A 17,693-nucleotide genomic window follows, 5' to 3' on the forward strand; every position below is an offset into this window, starting at 1 on the left:
AACAATTCAAAAAACTTTTTCTGAGGCAGAAAAGGCCCAGCAAGTGCCAGGATAACGGATGAAAATCAAGACCCACTCATGAGTTTCATAATCAAGAACACTGAGCACAAAGAGCTCCTACAAGTTTCTGGAAAAAGAAACAGGACTTCAAAAGAGAGCAGAAAATAGAATGGCATCAGGCTTCTTGGCACTAGAAGATAGAATACACTAAAATAATGACTTCAAAATTTTGAAGGAACATTATCTTCAACCAAAAACCAACAAACAAGCCTATACCCAAACAAAATACCAATCCAGTGTGAGGATGGAATAAAGCATGCAAGGGCAAGGTCTCAACTTCTTATTTCTTCCTGTATCTCTCATCTACTGTTTCTCAAGAAGCCCCTCATGGATGCAGTCCACCAAAAAGGAGCAGTCCTTTACAAAGAAGATTATATGGGTTGGAGACCCAACGCAGGAAGGAAGCAGCAGGAGTCTCTGGGAGGATGGCAGAGGGAGATGACAGGATAACTGCACTCCACGTGGCAAAAGCAACCCATCTGGACAGGACAGTGTGACACAAGAGTCAGGCACAGTGAGGGATGTCATTGCCATGCCCTCTGCCTCATGCCACCTCAAATAAATATGAATATATTCAACAAACTTAACAGCTCTGGAAGAGTCTGGGTGACTAGCTGGACCCTTCAGGCTTAGGCAGATGTTTTGATGTCCTTTGTTCTTCTCTCTTGTCTTTTTGTTGTTGTTGTTTTGTTTTGTTGTTTTTTTTGAGACACTGTCTCCATCTGTCACCCAGGCTGGAGTGCAGTGATGCTGTCTTGGCTCACTGCAACTCTCGCCTCCTGAGTTCAAGCAATTCTCCTGCCTCAGCCACCCGAGTAGCTCAGATTACAGGCATATGTCCACATACCCAGCTAATTTTTGTATTTTTAGTAGAGATGGGGTTTCACCATGTTGGCCATGGTTGGCCAGGTTGGTCTCAAACCTCAGGTGATCTGCCCATCTCAGCCTCCCAAAGTGCTGGGATTTCAGGCGTGAGCCACTGCACTTGGCCAATACTTTTTAAATTTTTGTAGCGATGGGGGTCTTACTGTATTGCCCAGGCTGGTCTTGAACTCCTGGGCTCAAGTGATTCTCCTGCCTTGGCCTCCCAAAACACTGGGATTATAGACATGAGCCACTATGCCTGGCCTAAGGAAGATGTTCTTAAAATTGTAGCTTGTGCTAGCAAGGCTAGGGAACTCATTCCACCTTAAGGTATTTGTTTCCACATTGGTGGTAAATAGTGGTTGTGGCTGAGCTCTAGGGCAGAGTGGGGAAGGGCTAGAACAGGCATGAAGAGAAGGGGCTCAATTCCCTCTCATTCTTTACTCCCTTTAATAGCCCTTCGAGCTCAAAAGCAAGCTCTCCTTTCAGAGCAATCATATATAAGCTCAACCTTAACTTATGAGAGAAGAAGGGGCATGAGCTGTTCTCCTGGGCCTGGTTCTTCTCTGCCATGGGATTAGGTGATTGAACTTTAGATGAGCCATATATATCCCCAGCTTTCCTTCCTAGTAAATAGTGCTCCAAGGGAGCGCGACAGGATCCAGCTCAGGCCTTTTGGACTCCCAGTCAGCTGGGCCTGGTCTGGTGGGCTTTAAACTCCTGAAGATGTCAGCTCCCCAGACCTAGATATGAGAGTCTGGGCAAGGTATGAGAAAAATCAAGCAAGGATCCCCCTTTTCCTTTCTGTCCCACACCAAGACGGAAGGTGCTCAAGAAGGCACTTCCATAGGTAGTCAGGTGGTCTTCCTTGAGGTCTTCAGTTCAGTTGCGTTGTTGAGAGCTCCAGTTGCCCCTCCAGAGGCCACTGGGCTGTTGCCCAGCTACCCAGAGGCACCTCTTCTGGGGAGGGGGGAATGGAATCCATCTTTCGCTAGTGGGAAGATGTGGAGAACAGGCACACTGCTGAGATCTCCACTGGTGTGACCTCGTGGCATGGAAGACCTGCCTGCTTTGGGAATTTTATTTCACCCCTCAGGAACATAAAGGGCTCCCAACTGCTTGATTCTAAGGAAGGGTGTGGGCCAGGGGAAGGGGGGTGGTGTCATTTGAAATCCCTGGAGTCTAGATTTCTGTGTGATTATATCATTTTTTTAACCAGTTAGAGATGGATGTACTTGGTCAAAATAAGCAAGTAAACCCAGAAACAGGAAGACAAGAAATCCAGGAAGTAATGAATCTGACCACAGAGAAATGCAGCAGGAATTACAAGGACAATGGCAAAGGGAAATCCAAGGGACACAGCTCGACAGCAGTTCTTGAGTACAACAAGCCAGACAGAAGGAGAAGGAGGCTTAAAGGTCAGACATTACCAAGAAAAAAATGGAACTGACAGATTACCTGATGTAACTATCCTGTGAAAATGTACATTGAGAGGCTATTAAAATGAGTGGGGGTGGGGCACAGTGAGTGGCTCATGCCTATAATCCCAGCACTTTGGGAAGCTGAGGTGAGCAGATTGCTTGAGCCCAGGAGTTTGAGACCAGCCTGGGCAACATTGTGATACCCCATCTCTACAAAAAATACAAAAAATTAGCCAAGCATGGTGGCAGGCACCTATAGTCCCAGCTACTTAGAAGGCTGAGGTGGGAGGATTTCTTGAGTCTGGGGGGTGGAGGTTGCAATGAGCTATGATTGGGCCACTGCACTCCAGCCTGGGTGACAGAGTGAGGCCTTGTCTCAAAAAAAAAAAAAAAGAGAGAAAAAAAAAACCCCAAAAATGGTGAGGGGAGGGAATTAGCAACAGGATTAAAGAATGTTAAGCACATTTTAAAATAAGACAAGTGTTAATTTGAGGAAAAAGTAGAAAACGAAGCCATAGTATGGTACAATGCTCAGCTATAAGTAATATTTACATAGGCACAATAATGGGAGCAGTGAACATTAATGTAACTATTTTGGAGGATTAGAATAGGAAGCAGAGGGGAGAGTGATTTCAGGGAGCTGAATTTTCATCTGTCATAATAGAAAGCCTTTGATGTCTAAAAATTGATATTTTGAGATATATTAATCACTCTTTTATATTACATTATACTGCTGGATTTGATTTGCTAACAATTTTGCTAAGGGTGTTTTACCTAAATTCTTGAGTAATATTCATCTGTCATTTTCTTTTCTAGAAATGTCTGTCTGGTTTTGGCATCAGCATATAGTGGCCTCATAAAATGATTTGGGAAATGTTCCTTCTCAAATTTTCTGAAAGAGTTTGGGTAGGGTTACTGTTATTTCTTCCTTACATATTGATAAAATTCATCCATCAAATTTTTTTTTTTTTTTTTTTTTTTTTTTTTTTTTTTGAGACGGAGTCTCGCTCTGTCGCCCAGGCTGGAGTGCAGTGGCCGGATCTCAGCTCACTGCAAGCTCTGCCTCCCGGGTTTATGCCATTCTCCTGCCTCAGCCTCCCGAGTAGCTGGGACTACAGGCGCCCGCCACCTCGCCCGGCTAGTTTTTTTTTTGTATTTTTTTAGTAGAGACAGGGTTTCACCGGGTTAGCCAGGATGGTCTCGATCTCCTGACCTCGTGATCCGCCCGTCTCGGCCTCCCAAAGTGCTGGGATTACAGGCTTGAGCCACCGCGCCCGGCCAAATATTTTAATAATAGAACCTAAGGTAGCACGACTATAAGGAAAAAATTTATATATAAATCCATATCTTTGGTGAGAAAGTAAATTGGTTCCATTTGGCAAAATTTACAACTCAAGAGTACCACTTTGAGAACTTTTAAAGGAAAATTACAAAAGAAGAAAAATCTATTTGTAGGAAAATTTTATACCAGAATCATTATCAAACCAAACACTGAAAATGACCTCAGTATCCAACCAGAGAGGAATGGTGAGACATAACAAACTTAATGTAATATTTTATAGTCATTGACAATAGAGCTAAAGATTATAATGCAACATATATAGAAAATACATAGAAAAGAATATTAAGCGAAGAATAGAATTGAGGGGAAAAACAGCCATCTCATCACAGAACACAGAGAATGTGGTGCTTCGTTTGGAAAAGCTTGGCTGCCTTCACCGTCTTCAGGCTTGCAGACACAGACACTCAATTTTGTCAGCACACCAAGACAGTATCCATTTCAAAGGGGCAAGTGAACATTAAACAAATTAACTAGCCTGACATATAAAACTAGAGTGCCATCATATTCACCCGTGCCCAAATTCTGAGTACTAGCTCATGCTTTCTTTGTAGACAATTTCATAAAGTCAAGTTATAATCAGAATGATGAGCAAAGAATTTGGATGAGGGAAAGTTGGCAATTTGACAGGTCATTGCTGTTAAACTGAGAGCACTTAACTGCATCCATCTGCACATCAGGAAGAATTTATCATTAGATAAAACATAGAGTCAGTCAAATCTAACAAGCCTAGCAGTCATTCTGTCTCTTTAAGGTTGCTTTACATATCTCTGCCCTGATGCATTATGTGTTCGTTTCACAAAATAACTTTCAGAGAGCAATCTTTGTCTCTCCAAGTTTTTAGGGGAGGCTGTATTGTGACCCTAATGTCCTAATAACAAAATTGGACAGAGAGAAATGTCTATATGAAAGTGAAGACATCAAACTGATTTTTAAAAATTCTTCAGAAATGTGAAATTCTTCCGAGATGATGAAGAAATAACATATATCTCTGTCTAGCATTCTCAATTACAGAAGTCATTCTTCATTCTTTCCACTGCTGTTTGTCTAATATTTGTGACACAGATCATCAAACAGTTGGCATTCATCAAGACTTCATTTCTACACAAGGCTATCACAAAAATGGGAAGGGCTGGGGGTCTGGCCAAACTCTTGTAAAAAAAGAATATATTACTAGGAATTTATCCTAAAAAAATATTTACGAAAATGGTTGTTCACTGTAGCATGGTTAGTAATAGAAAATAACTGGAAACAATCTAAGTATTTATCAACAGGAGATTGAACTAAGAAATCATGGTATATTCATACAATGGAATTCTATACAGCCATTTTTAAAACATAAAGGTAGATATGCACAGATAGGGAGAAAGCTTCAGAGTACATTTTTAAAAAATGCAGCCTGGTGTGGTGGCAGACACCTGTAGTCCCAGCTACTCAGGAGGCTAGAACAGGAGGATCGCTTGAGCCAGGAGTTAAGGTTTAGCCTGAGCAGCATAGCAACAAGACCCCGTTTCTAAAATTAACTAATTTATTTAACTAAATAAAAAACAAAATAAATGCAGAACAGTATGTAAAGCTATTGATTTTGTTCATTTCAATTTTTTTTGTTTGTTTGAGATGGAGTTTTGCTCTTGTCACCCAGGCTGGAATGCAGTGGCGCTATCTCAGTTTACTTCCACCTCCGCCTCCCAGATGCAAGCAGTTTTCCTGCCTCAGCCTCCTGAGTAGCTAGGATTACAGGTGCCCACCGCAACGCCAAGCTAATTTTTGTATTTTTAGTAGAGACGGGGTTTCACCATGTTGACCAGGCTGGTCTTGAACTCCTGACCTTAAGTTCCGCCTACCTCGGCCTCCCAAAGTGCTGGGATTACAGGTGTGAGCCACCGCCCCCAGCCCTTCATTTCAATGTCTGTGTTGCTTTAAAAATTTGCAACAAACAACGTATCATTTTTAATCTATAAAAGATAACATTTCTGGAATTTCACTGTCAGAAACCGAAAACTTGCGGTAATGTACATTACCCAGGAGATGTTCCTTGAACAAACTATGTTATTCAGAGGAGGAACTGGTGGTAATTAAATCTGTGCAGGAAAGAATCAATGAAGTCTTATGTCTGGCTGAACATACAGGTAGGCAGAAAAATAAGGAGAAAACATCCAAACCAGTTATTTGTAAAACTTTGACACAGGGAGATCAATCATTTATAGAATAATAGATTCAAAGCTTTTTAAGTTCTATATAAGATAAGAAATGGTTGTGATTGGGGACAATTATAAAAACATAAACCTAAGCACTGGGAATTATAATTGACATGTATTCCTCTTACTGTAACAGGATACATATCTTGTGGTGTAAACTTGCTTGTGTTAGTAGCAACATGAAGTTGGATCTTCTCCAAAAGCTTTCCAAGGGAGTACCAGAAGTTACAAGCATTTTAATAAGAAGATGAATTAGTGTCCATTTCAGGTTCAAATGAGAAGTCTTTGAGTCTGATTTGGCAAGAATTATTTTTAATAACTAAACATTAAAACATTACTATAGTAATAAATTAAACATGAAAAATATAAAAGCACAAATAAAATGAAAAATATCAATAACAATCATAACTAATCACTAGTAATGTTCAGATTTATTACTTTTTTCCCATCTACATATAAATTCTATGAAAATGAAATGATATGTATTTTTATTAGAGTATAATTTTTTTCATTTGACAAGCACTCATGAACTTTTTCCTATGTCAATATATGTTTTATCTATTAATATAAGCATTATTCTTAATGGGTCCACTGTATTCTATCATAAAACTTTATCATAATTTACTTAACTGATTCTCTATTGTTAAATATTTCAGTTGATGGCAATTTTTTCTTTATAAACAATACTTTAAAATATCCCATAACAATAAATACTTTTGTAACTAAGTTTTTGCACATATATTCAAATATTTTCTTATGGTAAATCATTCAAAGTAGACTTGCTGGGTTTAAGATAATGCCTCTAAGACTTTTAATACCATACATTGATTGCCAAATTGCCTTCTGGACAGGTTGCTCCAGCAGTGTACTTTATAATCTTTTTTGACAATATTAGGCTTTAGAAATTTTAAATTAAAGTAATTTTTAAAATGAAAATCCAAACCTTGTTATGATTATTCTTCTCCAAAATCATTTTGTAACTATCAATTTATTGGTTTGCTAATTCAGTCATTCTACAAGTACTGAGTGTACCAAGTGCCAAATATGCAGCTAGAAGACACTGAGAATACACAGGTGAGAAAGGCCCAGCTCTTGCCCTTGCGGATTGTATAGTATACTGGGCAAATGGGATATGTAAATAAATAATCCCAGAAGATGTTATAGAGGCCAGTGTGCTGGCAGGCATCATAAGGGAGTCATATGTGAGCTGTAAGGACAGCAGGAGTTTTCCAGGCAGAGTAGAGAAAGTAGGGAAACCCATGCTTGCTAAGCAAACAGCATGTCCTGAACCCTAGAATGCAAGCAATTTGGTAGGACGGGCCATGTATTATGGGCAAACTGGTGGGGAGTGGGGTGGTAGAGTAAGATCTTGTATCTCATGCTGGGGGCATTTCCCCATACCAGTAAGCTTTGGGGAGCTATTAAAGGATTCTATGTAGAGGGTGGCATGCTCAACTTTGTATTTTAGAAATCTGTACTTAGAAATATAAGAAGTGATCACAGGGCATTCTGAGGGTGAGTATACTAACCTAAGGGGACCCCACCTGGAACCAAGCAGGCTGGTAACCCAACCTGGCAACATCAGCATCAGTAGCTTATCCTTTGTTGATATTGTCTAATAGATCAAATATGAAACTGAAAGATAACCGAAGTCTTCTGACCCCTAGGGTACTTGATCACCAATTCATAGCATTATACATCTAGAAGTCCCCTTAAACTTTCCCTAGTCCTAAACTCTCATTTTTACAGGTGAAGACACCTGTAAGCAATTTGCCCAAGGTCACACAGATAATGCTAACTCACCTTTACTGTGAATGTGCTTACAAAATTTTATTTTATAGTATGATGTCTCTAAATTAAAAAGTTTTCATATGATGGTAGACTGGATAAAGAAAATGTGGTACATACATACCATGGAATACTGTGCAACCAGAAAAAGGAATGAGATCATGTCCTTTGCAGGGACATGGATGGAGCTGGAAGCTGTTATCCTCAGCAAACTAATGCAGGAACAGAAAACCAAACACCACATGTTCTCACTTATAAGTGGGAGCTGAACAATGAGAACATATGGACACTTGGAGGGGAACAATGCACACTGAGGCCTGTCGGGGGCTGATTTCCTTAAGGAAATCTTACATTTGATTTCCTTAAGATTTCCTTAAGTAAATCTTATATTTGGCAAACCATAGCATTTTACCATTTGGAAATGAGGTTGCTTCTAATTAACCACACATTTACCTATAGGTCTTTCTGTTTTCTCCCACTCCCATATTAAAGCATTTTCTGTTTCCTGGAACATATATAACATATTTTAGCCAGTGGAGTTTTTAAAAATCTGCTTTCAAACTGTAATCACCCTTTTTATTCTGCTCAAACTATATGCCAAAAAAAAGAGCTGACTTCCATTGCTTTTGACTCCCACAAATCAGTGTTCCCAAGTCATTCGACATGATTAATCAAATTCCCTGTAACATCCCTCTGCTACCACATAGCCATGAGTAACTTATATTAATAAGTTTAATTGAAGTGTCACTTGCAAGCCGTCAAAAGATCAAATATCAACATACGAAATGTTTTCTCCTTTGAAAACATAATTTCTCTGTATCAATGACTTTCTGAAGGGAAGTGTCTGTCCTCTTGGCTCTCTCTGGCTATGTAAATTAACATTCTGAAACATGAAAAGTCTGTGCTATGGTCACTATCAAACCACAAGCCACTTCCATTCTGTTTGCCTGAAGGTCACGGCAGATCATATATAATCATCACCACGTGGCAGAGCAAGCCCCTGGCAAAGACTTGAAAGAGTTGTTGGAGGAGCCTCAGCCTCCAGCCACTGAAGTGTGAATGGGAGCCATTCACATTCCATGGGATGGGACACCATTCTGTGGCTCTAATCTATAATCCACTCTTCATATTGTCCCCAGCCAAAGTTGGGCTCCCAGGAACACAGCCAAAAAAGGAAAGGATGGGATATTTTTCATCCCTGGTTACCTTATCTAAAGTCTCCTCCCCTTTCAACTCCAAGGCCACCTTCACCATGAAACCCTCTTTGAATAGTATCTCCCAGGACCTGCTAATCATTCCATCCTCTTCCTCTAGCCACAGTAACTGGCCCCACGGACAGTTGCGTCACCTGAGCTTAGCCAATCGGAGTTCCACTGGACTTAATGTGCAGATGCTACCTTCTTCTAGAACTTCCTTTCTTTTAGAACAGCTATATTGATTGATGTAAGCCCGTGGCCATTTTGTACTTTTCCCTTCCAAACTCCTTCCATCCCATGCCACCCACATGCCCTCCCAAATCCACCACATAAGGGAAGCTTATTTGCAAGGCACAATGAAAAAGAATTAGGGCTGGGAGAGAGTGAGAGAAAGAACAGCCACTACCTATGCTGCCCTGCCTGAAAACACCCAGCTGAGGAGTGGGTGGGAGCTGGAATCCAGTCTTCTCACCCTGCAAGAGGCTGCCCTCAACTGCGGGAAGGGACCCCCTCCTCCTCTTTTATTTTTCTCGGACAAAGCCTCTGTCTGTTGGCCAAGTATTCTTCCAATGCATGCAAAGATGTTGCATATGCTAGAGAGAGATGTGTGGTAAGATCAGCTGAGCCCCCGGAGTCACTCCCACCCTTCCCAGTTACAGTCACAACACAATTGTTTTTCACCTATGCTTGCTTCAGTTGGGTTTTTGTCACTTGAAACCAAACAAATCCTAAGTAATACAGCAGACTAGATACCCAGATTGTTTCTGATGAAATACCATGTTTGTTTTAGTCTCAAACTTCCTAGTAGCCATTGCTTTTGGAATCTTTCTTTCAATCTCCAAGCCCTTCTACCTCCCTGGTCAGGCACAGACTAACTAATATCCTTCCTTTTCTTAGAGACTGAGATCACTTCTATGCAGAGATAAAGTACCAAAGAAATCAAGTTCAATCTAATGATGCTTCTGCTGGTTTCTTCATTAAAATGACTATTTATTATCTCTTTTGTTAACATTTTTGGTAATTTTTCTGCTGTCCACTTCAGCAGCAGAGTATATTGTCCAAACACTGGCTGTTTTTACCTAGTCTTTTTTTTTTTTTTTTTTTTTTGATGGAGTCTCGCTCTGTCGCCCAGGCTAGAGTGCAATGGCGCAATCTTGGCTCACTGCAACCTCTGCCTCCCGGGTTCAAGTGATTCTCATGCCTCAGCCTCCCAACTAGCTGAGATTACAGGCACCCACCACCACACCCAGCTAATTTTTGTGTTTTTAGTAGAAATGGGGTTTCACTATGTTGGCCAGGCTGGTCTTGAGCTCCTGACCTCAGATGATCCACCCATCTCAGCCTCCCAAAGTGCTAGGATTACAGGCATGAGCCACCGCCCCTGGCCTTACCTAGTCTTAAAAAGAGTCATTGCCACTTTTCACTGACAAATCCCAGTGTGTCTTTGTTTTGTTTGTAAGGGATGGATCACTCACCCTCTTTGGTATCTGTCCAACTCATGGAGAACTGTGTGGTCACAATATTCAAACACCAGGTGAAGCCTCCGTTTCCTCCTGAAGACTTCCAGGAGGTTGACAAGGTTGGGATGCTTGAGTTGCTGAAAACACAAAAAAACAAGGTACTAAATTTGACTTGTGAAAGACAGCTTTCTCTAATCTTGATCCAGTAAAAAGTAAGTTGTTTGTCCTTTAAGAGTTTCATTCTTGGATTGAAGGAGGCTGTCAACAGTATCATCTTACCACTCTTTACAAGCTATATCTCAGTAGCTTGTAAGTGAAAGATGATTATAACCCAGGTGGTTGGTGAGGGCAAAGAGAGGTATAAGAAGGCTGGAAAATAAAAAAGAATGAAGACAGATGGGAGATGGTAATACAAACTCAGCTTTCAAGGTTCAGATCAAATGTCCCTTCCTAGGGTCTCCATTAATCTCCTCAAACTAGTTCAGTGCCTTGTATGTCTAAAAGCCCCCCTGAAGTATGACTCTTTCAGAATTACTAAGTAATTAATAAATAATATGTAATCCTTAGTAATTATTGTTCGGTTAATTGTTTAATGTCCTCTGGTATCAATAGCTATGATAGATAAATTCAATAGAATATACGAACGACGGCATCAGGGTCTACGTTCTTCTGTTTATCAAAATTGTGGTGGTGTACTTCCAGCGCCAGGCCCTGTACATAACAGGCATTCCATCATTATTTACTCTCCAATTAGATGTGCCTGAAAATGTGTGTCTAGGGGGGGAAAAAAAAAAACCCCAGGAGTGAATGTGAGCTTTGGCAGAGATAAATCTTGTACCTAGCTTCCTGGCCCTTTCTGGACATAATCCTATCAGAAACACTACAACTAGGCACTGGTCTCTTTTTTTCTGCAGATGAAAATAAGAGACTTACACTAAGAAAGACCAAAAAAATCACAGGAAAACGTATCAATCATGGAGTCCCTTCTGCCGTGCCCATTCACTATCAGATCACAATTACAGTCCATTTTACCTACTGTTGTACAGTTTAACAGTTGGTGGATTGCTCCTCTTTTTCCAAATATTCTTTGATAGTGCCACCAGATAATTTTCCATAAGAATTTTACAATCAAGTGCTGCTTTATCACATTAAGTTTCCCCCGTTAACTCCCCATTCCTTCCTCCCCCTAGTGCCTGCCAAACACCATTCCACTTCCTTTTTATTTATTTATTTATTAAATTTTATTTATTATATATATTTTTTGAGACGGAGTCTCACTCTATTGCCCAGGCTGGAGTGCAGTGGCAAGATCTCAGCTCACTGCAAACTCCACCTCCCGGGTTCAAGAGATTCTCTTGCCTCAGCTTCCTGAATAGCTGCGACTACAGGTGCACACCACCACGTCCAGCTAATTTTGTACTTTGAGTAGAGACAGGGTTTTGCCATGTTGGCCAGGCTGGTCTCGAACTCCTGACCTCAGGTGACCCACCTGCCTCAGCTTCCCAAAGTGCTGGAATTACAGACTTGAGCCATCGCACCCGGCCATGAGACACCACGCCCAGCCTCCACTTTCTGATTTTTGACAAGGTACCTCCTACAGGTGGAATGATAGAGTAGTGTGTGTGTGTGTGTGTGTGTGTGTGTGTGTGTGTGTGATTGGCTTATTTCACTTAACGTTATGTCCTCAAGGCTCACCCAGGTGGTAGCAAGGTTGAGCATGAATAATATCCCATTGTATGAATATACCACATTTTGCTTATCCATCCATCTTTTGATCTATGGCCATGGCTTGCTTCCACCTTTGAGCTATTGTGAATAATGCTGCTGTGAGCATGAATGTACAAATATGTTTTTGAGACTCTACTTTCAATTCTTTGGTTGCAGGAATGAGCCAGGCATATGTTTTGTTTTGTTTTGTTTCACCTACATTCCCCAGGTGATTCAATGTGTATTCAGAGGTATTAATCACAGACAAGCAGGCACTCCATAAGTAATAAAAGGTATAAGGAGGAAAATGGAAGTTCTTGAACTGCATGCTGTAGCACATTTGTGTGGGCAGTGACAGTAAAAGCAGCCCGCAAGGAGATACTAAAGAAGACAGTTCTTTTTTTTCTCATTTTCTCTGTAAAATCCCTCTGTATTTTCAAGATGTGAAATTCCTGCTCCAGATATTATACTTGATGAACAAGTATAAAACATTCAAGATATTTCTAAAGCCCATGTCTTAGTCCATTTGTGCTGCTATAACAAAATACCTGAGACCGGGTAATTTATAAAGAACAGAATGTTTTTTTCTTACAGTTCCGCATGCTGGGAAATCCAAGTTTCAGGTGCTGGCATCGGTGTCTGCTGAGGGCTGCTCTCTGCTTCCAAAATGGCACCTTGTTGCTGTGTCCTCACATGGCAGAGGCAGAAGGGCAAGAGAGCACCCCCCTCAACCTTGAGTTCTTTATAGGGGTGCTAATCCCATTCATAAGGGCTCTGCCTCCCAACGGCCACATCTCTTAATACAGTTGCACTGGGGGTGAAGTTTCAACATGAAGTTTGGAGGGGGTACCACCACCATTGAAACAGAGCAGCCCATTAATCACCTTTGGATCTTAGAACTGAGGGCGCTCCAAGTTATAAAATGCCACATTTGTTATCATACCTGAAAAACCCTTAGCCTGAACTAACATTCTCCAAACACAGTAGAATATAACTGATTACTGTCTTAAACCTCTGAACTGGATTGATTAAGATGTCTCAAACAGAGAGCAAACAACCAGGTTAAAAGGGGCTAAATGCTAACTTTATGACAGAATTCGCAGAAAGCAGAGGTTTTCTTTCAGACTGAAAAATAATCATCCTTAGGCTTTACTTTCATTTTCACACTATTTGCTCCCTTGACAGGATGTGATATTGAGGCCAAGACTTTGAATCTTAGAATTCTCTTTCCATTTTCCACATTCCATATTTAGTCCTCATGTCTCCAGCCGGCTCTTCTAACAAAAGTAGAAATGCATCAATTCTACCCAAACAAATCCCTCGATCTTCTCTGGATGAAAAGGCTGGTGCCTCCCACTTGCCACGTCCAATCCTGCAGTGATCACAGCAGGACACTGCTGCCCCAGGACAAGGCCCAAAGGTCCTCTCCATTTGGCCTCTGCTTACCTCTCCAGCCTCATCGCTTATAACTTCCTTCTGGACCCACTGAATTTCTCTCACTTCCTAGAAGGCTCACACTCCCTCTCATTTCACGATGTGTTCAGTTTCCTGTCTCTAAAGCACTCCCTACCTCCAGATGTTACTTTCTCTGTTCAGCTTCCTCTGCCCCACCCTGACACAGCTGGTATGCACTGCAAGAGCTATGACTTGGCACCCAAGCAAGGAGTAGCACTGTGCCAGTAAAGGACACTGTCACAGCCATATCCATTTGTCTGAATGGGACCAGTAACTATTATATTGCACCCATCTTGCTATGCTACTATACATCTTTTGAAAACCAAAGTTCTTAGCCAGGCATGGTGACTCACACCTGTAATCCCAGCACTTCGGGGGCCAAGGCAGGTGGATGCCTGAGCTTAGAAGTTCAAGACCAGCCTGGGCAATGTGGTGAAACTCTGTCTCTACTAAAACTACAAAAATTAGCTGGTCATGGCGGCACACACCTGTAATCCCAGCTACTCAGGAGACTGAGGCATGAGAATCACTTGAACCCAGGAGGCAGAGGTTGCAGTGAGCCCAGATTGTGCCACTGTACTCCAGCCTGGGCAACAGAGCAAAACTCTGTCTCGAAAAAATAAAATAAAATAAAATAAAAAATAAAAAAGAAATAAATCTGTCTATTTAAAAAAGGAAGGAAAACTGAGTTTCTGATAACTGCATGTATTAAATATTCAAATAACACGTAGGTTCTTTCCAATTTTTCGCTATCATAAATAAGGTTTTGATAAACAATTTATTAGCTGGTTGCCTCACTTGGACCAAGTTAGTTAAGCTCCCTAGGCCTCAGTTTTCCATCTGTAAGAGAAAGTGCAAGGGCTGTAGTGCCCATTTCACACAGGCACATACAACAGGGTCAGGTAAATATTAACCTCTCTATAAACATTAATTATTGATATTGTTACCTTTGGGTTAAATTTATTTTTATTTAGAATTATTTTTCTCTATTCATTTTATTCAACAATTATTTATAGATCTTAAGGTGCATATGGCACTGTGTTAGCCCTAAGGACATAAAGACAAATAAAGCATGTACTGCCCCTACCCGCCTGGGGCTTAGAACCTAGGAAAGGAGACAGATGTTGGAGAAGTCATTACAGATATGATAAATGTTATAAAAATGAGGTAAAGAGTACCTGGTTTGAGGGTGAGGTGTGGTTCAGGGAAAATCTCTTTCAGGAAGTGGCCATTAAGTTAATGACTCATTAACTGAAAATGACCTGAAGTTAACTGGACACCATCTAGAGCCCCAGAAATATAGCCTTATGGCTCTAACTAGATACAGTCAAATTGCTTTCCAAAAGGATTGTGCATATTTACCCCTTGGTCAGGAGAAAGTAGTTTTACCATATTATAGGCAGCTTTAAGGAGCATATAGACAATTTAAGGCTTGTGATATATATTGCCAAATTGCTTCCTTTGAGGGATTACAGTGCCTCTGGCAACACAGGAAGGTGTAACTTGTCTCTCTCATCTTCCTCCATGAGATTATCTTCAAATAATTGCAAACAGCTGATAACTTATCTCTCAACCTGTTTTTAGAATAATTTTAATATAGAAAGATGATCATTAATACCAAATCCTAACTAGGGGTTATACATATTAAATTATAAATATTTTTAAATAAATTATTAACTTCCACTGGGTTGCCAGGATTCCAGGTGACCTGAAAATACTCCAGAGCAGCAGATATGAGGTCTGGCATAGCACCCTTATGAAGCCAGTCCCCATCTGTCTGGCTGTGTTCATACATTCAACAAATATCCCTAGAGCACTGTGATGGTTAACATTGAGTGCCAACTTGATTGGATTGAAGGATGCAAAGTACTGTTTCTGGGTGTGTCTGTGAGGGTGTTGCCAAAGGAGATTAACATTTGAGTCAGAGGACTAGGAGAGACAGACCCACCCTCAATCTGGGTGGGCACCATCTAATCAGCTGCCAGCACAGCTAGAATAATGCAGGCAGAAGCTGGAAGGACTTGACTTGCTGAGTCTCTGGCCTTTATCCTTCTACCGTGCTGGATGCTTCCTGCCCTCGAACACTAGACTCCAAGTTCTTCAGCTTTTGGACTCTTGGACTTATACAGTGGTTTGCCATGGGCTCTCCAGTCTTTGGCCACAGACAGAAGGCTACACTGATGGCTTCCCTACTTTTGAGGTTTTGGGACTCGGACTGGCTTCCCCGCTCCTCAGCTTGCAGACAGCCTGTTGTGGGACTTCATCTTGTGATCGTGTGAGCCAATTCTTCTAATAAGCTCCCCTTCATATATACATTTATCCTATTAGTTCTGTCCCTCTAGAGAACCCTGACTAATATAAGCACCTATTCTGCATCAGGCATTGGTAAATGAGACAGAGGACTCAGGCATTAAGCAAAGACGTGCCATAAATAATCTATGAAATTAGGCTGTCTCAGAGAAACTGGCCCTGAGGAAGTGACCTTGAGCTGAGTCTAGAGGGTAAAGGTCTGACCAGACCAAGGGCAGGGGTGGTGGTAAAGGCACGGATGGCAGCTTTCCAGGCAGTGACTGGCCCTGAGCCAGGAGAGAACTTGGGTCACTTCAGCAACTGAAAGACAGTGTGGCTGGTGGGTGAAGCTCATGGAATCAAGGCCAGCCAGCCAGTCAGAAGGCAGATCCTACAGGGCCTTGCAGGCCCTGCCAAGCAATTCACACTCTATCCTAGTGTGACGTGAAGCCACTAGAAGGAATTTCAGCAAGACATGATATGATACCATGGGGCTCTTAAAAGCTCCCTACGGCAGCAGGATATAGAATGGCTTGGAGGAGGTGAAATGGATGAAGTGGCTGTTGATAGCTGAGATTGTGGTGACTTGGAGCAGAGCAGAGGCAGGGGAGTTGGTGAGAACCTTTGTCTTGAGATGTATTTTGTTATCAGAATAATCAGGATGTGGTGATCGGCTGGAGGTGAGGGACAGGGGAGAAGGAAGTGTCAAAAATGACACAAAGGTTTACACACTGGGGTAGATGGTGATGCCATCCCAGAGAGGGGGAGTGAGACTGGGGGAAAGAAGTCACTAGCTTTGTCTCATTGAATTGGTGGGGATCTGAGACACCAAAGTGGAGTTGTTATGTTAGCCAGAGTCTGAGCGAAGATAAAAGCCAGGGAGTCCGCATGTGTGTAAGCGAAGCCATAGGCAGAGGGAGGAGATTGCCCCGGAGGAGCGAGAGTGAGATGAGAAAGCCGTCTAAAGAACCCTCCCACCTAGATGTGTGGTTGATGAGGAGGAAACACAAAAGGGGAAAGGGAAGAAGGCCCCTTAAGATAAGAGAGAAGACAGCAGAGCAGGCTCTATGGGGGCATCATGGGAGGAGGAAGTGGTCAGTGTTGACAGAAGCTGCTGAAAGTTCAGATGGAAACAGAGGGCTGAGAGGTACCTGGTGGGCTTCCCTGGGTTGGGGTCGAGTGACCTTATTGGAAACAGTATCAGTGCAGTGGTGAGACCAGAAGCCAGATTATGTGGACTTAACATCTCAAACTTCCTTACTTCTCTCTCTCTATTGACCCCACTGACCTCAGGGGTAGAACTCAAAGGGACACCTCAGATCCTCAAACCAGTCTGCAGCGAATAGCTGGAGGTGTCCATCATAGCCCCAGCATTGTGAATGTTTGCATTCACAAGGGTTTGGATATTTCTGCTTCAATGCTGAATGGAGTTCTTTAGGGACATACAAAGGAATTAGATGAGAAGAACCAAGCAACACAATGGACAAACTGTTTACAGGCTTACCCAACATGTTCACAGTACATACAAGTAAACTTAATAGACAGAACAGATTACATGACCATATATACCACAAAGATGTTTGGGGCTCATTTAATGGCAATTCCTTCCTATGTTCAAGTCTGTGAAGCCAAAGCCTCAGGTCCGGGGTGTCTGTGCTGGGCTAATCTTGAAGCTCTTGGTGCTCCTTACCAGGCCAGTATCACTTCAGCTATGCTCTATCTAGAAGCACGGGCTTTCTCGGACTCAGATTTACTTTCTCATGGACAAAAGTTTCCACTTTTGCTGCTGCTATTTTATTTTAGTCTTCCTTTTATTTTCTCTTTGTGTTTTTTAAAAATTTTTAAATTATTATTACTTTTTTGAAACAGGGTCTCACTCTGTCACCCAGGTGGGAATGCAATCACAGCTCATGGCA

General features: G+C 41.7%; 1 protein-coding gene across 2 annotated transcripts in view; it reads right to left on the minus strand.

Moving 5' to 3' along the window:
- CDKL1 (cyclin dependent kinase like 1) overlaps positions 1-17,693 on the minus strand; it is a 66,702-nt gene that overhangs the window by 19,469 nt on the left and 29,540 nt on the right. For both annotated transcript variants that reach the window (XM_025392558.1, XM_025392560.1), the window contains one exon: positions 10,342-10,463. In XM_025392558.1, coding sequence (XP_025248343.1) covers positions 10,342-10,463 — 122 coding nt within the window. The remainder of the gene's footprint in view (positions 1-10,341; positions 10,464-17,693) is intronic.

The sequence above is a fragment of the Theropithecus gelada genome, chromosome 7b (assembly GCF_003255815.1).
Source record: "Theropithecus gelada isolate Dixy chromosome 7b, Tgel_1.0, whole genome shotgun sequence".
NCBI classification, from domain to species: Eukaryota; Metazoa; Chordata; class Mammalia; order Primates; family Cercopithecidae; genus Theropithecus; species Theropithecus gelada.